At 50.5% G+C, this 6,879-nt stretch overlaps 2 protein-coding genes across 2 annotated transcripts; one reads left to right on the top strand and one right to left on the bottom strand.

Moving 5' to 3' along the window:
* Positions 1–259: 259 nt before the first annotated feature.
* Positions 260–3,856, bottom strand: KD926_007166 (uncharacterized protein; the record flags this gene model as incomplete). Its single annotated transcript, XM_053102142.1, has 7 exons — positions 260–1,775; positions 1,826–2,471; positions 2,529–2,869; positions 2,921–3,024; positions 3,078–3,326; positions 3,374–3,617; positions 3,669–3,856. 7 exons carry the CDS (start codon positions 3,854–3,856, stop codon positions 260–262), a joined length of 3,288 nt encoding a protein of 1,095 aa, XP_052960844.1.
* A 960-nt stretch (positions 3,857–4,816) lies between these two features.
* KD926_007165 (CDC73 C-terminal domain-containing protein) lies at positions 4,817–6,306 on the top strand (the record flags this gene model as incomplete). The annotated part of the gene is made up of 2 exons (XM_053102131.1): positions 4,817–5,497; positions 5,575–6,306. 2 exons carry the CDS (start codon positions 4,817–4,819, stop codon positions 6,304–6,306), a joined length of 1,413 nt encoding a protein of 470 aa, XP_052960843.1.
* Positions 6,307–6,879: the final 573 nt, after the last annotated feature.

Genomic DNA, 6,879 nt, shown 5'->3' with positions numbered 1-6,879 from the left:
CTCGGTAGACCCACAATGCTGCTCAGGTGTCACCTATAGACTAGGGAATCTGAGAAAACATTCAAGCTCTTATTTGCGGAGAATCAAAGGAGAAAACTCCAATTTCTAATTGCTACTGTGTTCTCTTTGAATTACCCCATTACATCTTCTCATGAGCTATGACGACTGGTGCCATGATAAGCGGAATTACAGACTTTAGTTTGAATAGTCATCTGGAGTAAGGTGGTTCATTTCTAGGGTATAATCTACGCGAAATCCCTCAATAGATATGCGATTTTCCCAGTGGTCTGGATCGAGTCGATCGCCGTGATAATGGTCGTATAATGGACCAACGTTTCCGAAGCGAAACCTCAGACCGGTAAGGGAAGCGCTCTTGGAAAGCCAACGTTACCGCGTCGATAGTGGCCAATTCTCGCATAAGTGTTCTGAGGAAATCATCTTCTTTCTCGCTGTAGGGCAGAACCTTCTGACTTGATTTATGCGACTTTGTGGACTTTTGACGAGCCTTGGCTGCTTGCTTGCGAGCTCTAGCTCTTGTTATCGGTCCTGTAGGATTCACGGCCTCTTCCATTTTGCTTTCGCCAACGTGCATGCTGGAGGTGCTTTCTAGGGTGGGAACTGTTTCCACTATTGGGGTCGTTCCATAGGACCTCAATCCTGGATTCTTGCTTGGCGTAGTCGGAGACGGTGGTGCAAGTTCAATGGAGATGTTGTCTGTCTCGGGAGCAGCGACACTTTGTCCATAGGTTTCTTTCTGACAAGAGATGGCAGGTGTCACTTGCCGCACGGTATTAATCTCCGGCTGCTCAGTGCCGACATGATCCTCCACACGCTCCCAGGGTCCATATGTACTGGGCCGTTTACTTGCGTCATCTACTTGGTATGAAAGCGGAGGTGATGTCTCTAGAAGCCGTGGATCGATAGGAACTTCCCCATGGGTTGAAGAATCTGTTGAACGAATCGAGTGGGCACAGGTGTCATCCGTGAGACCGGGGGGGTCGGATGAGATCGGTAGGGCACTATAGATATTCTGGCTTCCATCTGATACAATTGTGCTTTGGCGGTTGCCGGTATGCCAATCCAAAGCCTGCGGTCTACCCTGATACTCGTTCTTCTTCAGAGCTAGAACGGTCGAAGTCGTATTGGCGGGCATTGTGGGAGGCTCCCAGAAAGCAATTTTCAGTTCCTTTTTACCGGTAGGTGATGAGGTAGAAGGATTCTTGCGACGCTTGCGCGGGCGTTCTGCCTGCACCAGCTGGCTTTCCCCTCGAGTATACTCCTCTTCTGGTATAGAGAACGATCGTTTTTTGTGTGCCTTCTCGGATTGCACACAGATGGTTTTGTGGTAGTGGTGCACGTCATGAAGGTGCCGACGGTAGTCCTGTTCTCCGGTAGCATGGTGGCTACAGGAGGGGTCAGGACATTCTGAGGGCCATGCTTTTAGGTCAATATGTTCATCCACGTGAGATCTCAATTCTGTACTTCGGTCAAAGGCTCTCATCCTGTGGGCTGCGGAAAGCCCGTTGTTCCACATGCACTCAATGCAGTAGCCAGCACGGATAGTAGTATGGCGATACACCATTACCTCGTAGTGTTGGCTGGTCATCGAGGAAAGATGACCTGCACAATGCTCTTCAAATGCGGCAGTCTCTGCATTATGGAAGGTGTAACATTCCCAACAATACTTCACCTGTTGAGGCGGAATCTCCATGCTACGAGCATATTCCCCCTTAACACAACTGTGGATATGCGTACTCCGACTAGGTCTCTTGATCCTATTACATGTTAGCGCAAGATTGATGTAGGGGATTACTAGGGAACTCACGTCTCCAGCAGTTTACCGCAACTGGCTACCGGACATCGGCCCTCAACGGGCTCCTCTCCCGGACGATACGTCACGGTAAAATCGCGTGTACATTGAGTGAAAAGGTCTCTTACCACGCTGGCTTTTTCGTTGAACGAGAGCGGCTCATTAGACGAAATAACTGCTGCCAAACGCCCTAATTCAGGCATAATCTTGCACAGCGCCTGCTTTTTCGCAACCTGCTCGACATGGTCCGGACGTTCACGGCCCCTGGTGAGGACCTTCCAATCACGCCGAGTTTGTACCCATTTACTTTGATATCGCTGGAGTTTTTCCAAGTAGATCTTTTTCCGCAGTACTGCGCATTCGCGAGATATACGTCTGGTCTCATTGTCAGATATCGCTTCAGAGGACTCTGCGATTTTAGCTATCAGGCGCGGATCTGCTTCGATAGTCTGTTCCTCTTCGATGGGCAGACGACGTGGGAGTCCATGTTCGTGGAACTGCCCGTAGCCCTGAAAATAGTCGATGTGAGTGTGGTCGGCAAGTCTGCCCTTCAGTGCGTTAAAGACATCTACGCCAGAACAGTTTGCGAGGTAGTCATTTCCATAGACAGCTGTAGACTTCTGTGTCAGGATCTGGGCAACATGAGCCGCGGTATACTTCCCTGCATAGTCTGTTAGCCCAAAAAAGGACACAAGTAAAGCATAGCATTAAGACTAACCATCGACGGCTGCCCCTATAGCACGGCGCATTGCATGGACTGTAGCAGTTACAAAATAACCAGCATTGGCCAGGACTCTTTTGAAATCGAACTGATATGTCCCTTTAGTTAACGGTTCTTCACTGACCCCTTCAGCCGTGACGCCTCTGACAATGCATCGGTCTTTAGCTTCATCATTCCATCTGAGGACCAATTCGTTCTCTCCCTCTGGGATTCGTTGCTCAAAGAATTCTTCAGGGGTTGAAAACCCGAAGAGGGCATTATCAGCAAGAGCCAGTGCTACAAGATATAGTGCGCCTGCGTAAATGGGCTCGTCACAGTCCCAAATAGCGGTTCCGAACCTACTGTTGTTAGAACCGAGTCAGAAACAAGCAAAGGTGGTAACTGCGTACATTGTATTTTTAGGGTCTTTGTTATTCTTGACAAACTGTTGATTAAGTCGCCATCCAACCCTCCAAGGAGCATCATCAGCGCGAAACAACACGAGATCAATATTCTTCTCTTGTTAGTATATGCATTCACAAATGAATAATATACTGTAAGACTTACTTTATAACGGAGTCCCCTCCCATCTTTGTTCTCGGATGCAGGGGCCAAAGATGATACTCTAGAGCCTGCGCACAGGTACTGGAGAGTTATAAAATGGAATTGAACACGGTGTCTCCCATGTGTGAAGAAGGCGTCATCGGTAGCCCAGAGAGTGACTATGGCACGCTCAAAATCACTTAGTTTAAAATTGTACTTTGGCTTTGTGACTGCTGAGAGAAGGCCTTGTTCAACCAATTCATGTTCGATCCACTGTACTGATTAGATAAATACGTAATAAGAAAGAAGCTAGGGCTTACATAGTAGAGTTCCTGCCGATCACAACGAGGTATCTCATTCCCAGTTTCAAGGAAGAAGCCTGGAACAAACTGCTGGGCCCGAACTAACATCGTGTGCATAGTTGGCCGTCCGTCTGAGGCAATCTTGCCTTTTGTAGACTCAATAAGCCAGCGCATGAAAGCTTTAAGCTCCTCTAAGCTTGGAGCCGGATGTCCCTCTTTAATGGTATATCCGTCGGGCATATTTCTCTGCTCAATAAGAAACCTAATGAACTAGTATAAGTAAAGGAATTATATAAGTGGAACGTAAACTCACTCTTCGTACTTGCGCACTCTCTTCCTATAGTCCTCTTTGGTCTTCATCGAGGCTCTACCCCGTGTTCTTTCGGCATCTTTCTGGACATTCGCATTTACGTCGTATCCCCGTTGAAGACGAAGCTTACGGCACGCTTCTTTCCTCTTTTCAGCCTGAGAGGCCTTCCATGAAGCAGAGCGTACAGCCATCGTGCAATAAAAGTGACTGGGATGTAATGGAATTGAAAAAGAAAGACTATGAGATAAAAGTTCGCTATATGTAGGATAGTAAAAAGGAATAAAAGGAAGGAAGGCGAAAAGCCAGTATTTATATTATTTTCTGGGGTGAAGGACATCCTAGTAGGGTTATTTTTGGCAGCGAAATCCTGCTCTTGCAGCAAGTAATCTAAAGAGGAATCTGTCTAGCACTTGTGTACTGTAAGCAACACGGTGTATTCAATCCTTGTCTTCGTGATGCCATTACAAAAGTGATGGAATGCCTGTAGACTAGAGTGCGTTAGTTCGTACGCAGTTTAAAGACCATGGTAGTCACGTGAAGGAGCACTGTGGACGAGATAGAGCTGCTCCGGGATCACTCAGTGAGCCGGCCAGATCAATCCGGGAGTGACCGGAGGAGCCGGTGCGTGCTCAGTGAGCGATCAGTGAGTGTCCCGGAACGCACACGGAGCACTCACGTGCTGCCCTCATAAAAGCGGCGGTACCCGCATCCGGCAAGCAGACGGAACTTGCAGCAAAACAATTCAGTTATACACTACTATCACAGACCCTTTCTAGTCTAGAAACTACCGCAAATATCTGGGTGAGGCTGAGTTGAAGGGTTGGCGTGCGTTGCAGGGTTGGGCTGTAGAGAAGACATGCAAATGAGGAATCCCCAACCATTTATGAATAGAGGAGGCTGGTGTAGACAGACGTACCAACTTGTCTCCTTGAGAATGAATCGTGGTTGTGGTTGTGAGAGGATTCGAAGGTCGATAGCGACGGCAATTGATCGCGGCGGATCACGTGCCCGCCGCCTCGCTTTCTTTGCTTCTCGATCTCGACCAGCAGCTCCTCACCGACCCTCCCCTCCTGTTCGCCCCCGTCTGGCTCCTCTCAAGCAATTTCCGGGTGTGGTGAGAATTCCTACTCTGTCGACCGTATCACATCACCATGGCCAGCGATCCCTCTCTGCAGGATCCCCTGGTGGCCCTTCGCCGGGCCATCGCGGCTGGCAGTCTTCCCACGCCGACCACCTCCGATGAGCTCTCAGACCAGAATGTCACCGACGATCTGGCCAAGGCCACCCATCTCTACTTTACCACCCCACAGCTACAGACCATTCCCCTTACTGCGCCAACCCGTTTCGTGTCGAGTTCCTCGGACTCCGCCGTCGACTTGCGCAGTATATTGTTCGCCTGGCAGAAGAAGGATGTCGCAATTCCCGAGTACATCGCCTCGGCGCAAGAATTGAACGAATCGTTGAAGCAGAAGGAGCGCAAGGAAGGCGAGGAGGAAGAAAAGGTCCAGAACCTCATTTTCGTCGAACGGTTGGATCTCATTACCTGGCTGGAAGGCGCCTCCGACGAGAGTGAATATATCAAGCCTTTGGAGGGCGCCGCCGCCGCCGCCGCTTCGGCAGCAGCTCAGGCCCAGGCCTCTGCCAATATCGCTTCTGGTGCTACTGGTGGAGTCTCTATTGTTGCCAGCGGTGCACCCGGAGCCGGCGCGCCTGCCGCTGGGGCTCAGCAAGCGAAGGCTACCAAGGTCATCGATCCCAGATTGCAGGAGATTTACAACGGAGAGCGAAAGCTGGGAGATCGCAACAGTGTTTTGCGAGGGATAAAGCCTACGGTAGGTCAAAGCGCGAATTCATCTCATTTCTCTTCAATCGGGCCCATGATACTGATCGGGTTTGCCCCTCCATGCAGGATTTCTCTCATGTCCGCAAAACCGCAGAGACCTTCCTCGGTCGTAACCGCTCGCGAGCCGGGCAATATCCTCCCGGCACCAAACCCGGAAGCAAACCGCAGTCCATGATACCCGCACCATCGGCCGGTCTCTCTCAGTCCCGAAAAGGCAGCTCCAAGACGCAGGACCCCATCATCCTTCTCTCCCCGTCGGCATCGTCGCTCATCCGCATGTCCAATGTCCGGTCATTCCTTCAGGACGGTGTCTTCGTGCCGCCGGACCATCCCACCCTCTCCATGCCCAGCTCCAATATTCTGTACATCTCACGCCCACTGCGCATGAACGCCGATGCGTCTAGCTCCTCTTCTCGTGCCGTTAGCTCACAGGGCTCGTCGAGAAAGCCCACGCGCTTTATTTTGGTCGACAGCACAGCCAACTTCCGGCCGGACTACTGGAACCGACTGGTGGCGGTGTTCACGACCGGTCAGACCTGGCAATTCAAGTCGTACAAGTGGTCGTCGCCGCCAGAGCTGTTCAAGCACGCTACCGGTGTCCACGTTGGATGGCGCGGCGAGGGTGTCCCGCGAGAGGTCCGCGGATGGGGACGCGGCGTCCAAAGCTTTTCGGTCGAGCGATGGGATGATAAGGGCGGCGTTCACGGAGCCGGACGTTGGCGGGATCGGGAGGTCGTCGAGGGTATATGGACTGCGATTGAAGAAGGGATGAAACTCCGTGGGTGGGGATCTAAGTGATCTTTCTCTCTTTCGCATCCTCTATTCCAGTCATCACTCCCGTCGGTCTTCTGTTGCAACGCCCTCTTGGACGTCTCTATATGTCGGCAAGTTCAAAGACCAACATCAGATACCATCTACTCTCGCCCACCTATCGTCCCTCATGTTAAATCCAACCTGTCGAATTATGCGTTGACAGTGCCACCTATCCAACCCGACTCTCCATACCAATTTTGATAACCAAATGGGGTTACCCATCTTCGTTCCAAGCGGGTAAATTCTCATAAACCATATTAGCTTCACGATGATCTGCCTGGCCCTCGGAGCACCCCATACACATGAACCATCTGCTTGGTCATATGCATGCTGTCACCTATTATATCTTATTATTTCTTCTATCCTTTGGGCTTGTGAACGCAGGGCGGCGCAATGGTGTTTTATCCCTTTCTTTGCCTTATCTCTTTGTCTACAGGCGATAAAGAACCATGGGGCCTGATCTAAACTATGTAACTTAGAATCTACCTTTTACTTCCTTGAATGATATCAAATGCATACTTAAGGACATGGTTCCGAATCCATGGTAGGTCTACTTGG

Source organism: Aspergillus affinis (assembly GCF_023601865.1).
Source record: "Aspergillus affinis strain CMG 70 chromosome Unknown NODE_3_length_628324_cov_86_750800, whole genome shotgun sequence".
Classification (NCBI taxonomy): Eukaryota; Fungi; Ascomycota; class Eurotiomycetes; order Eurotiales; family Aspergillaceae; genus Aspergillus; species Aspergillus affinis.
This window is presented reverse-complemented; position numbering and strand designations above follow the sequence as displayed.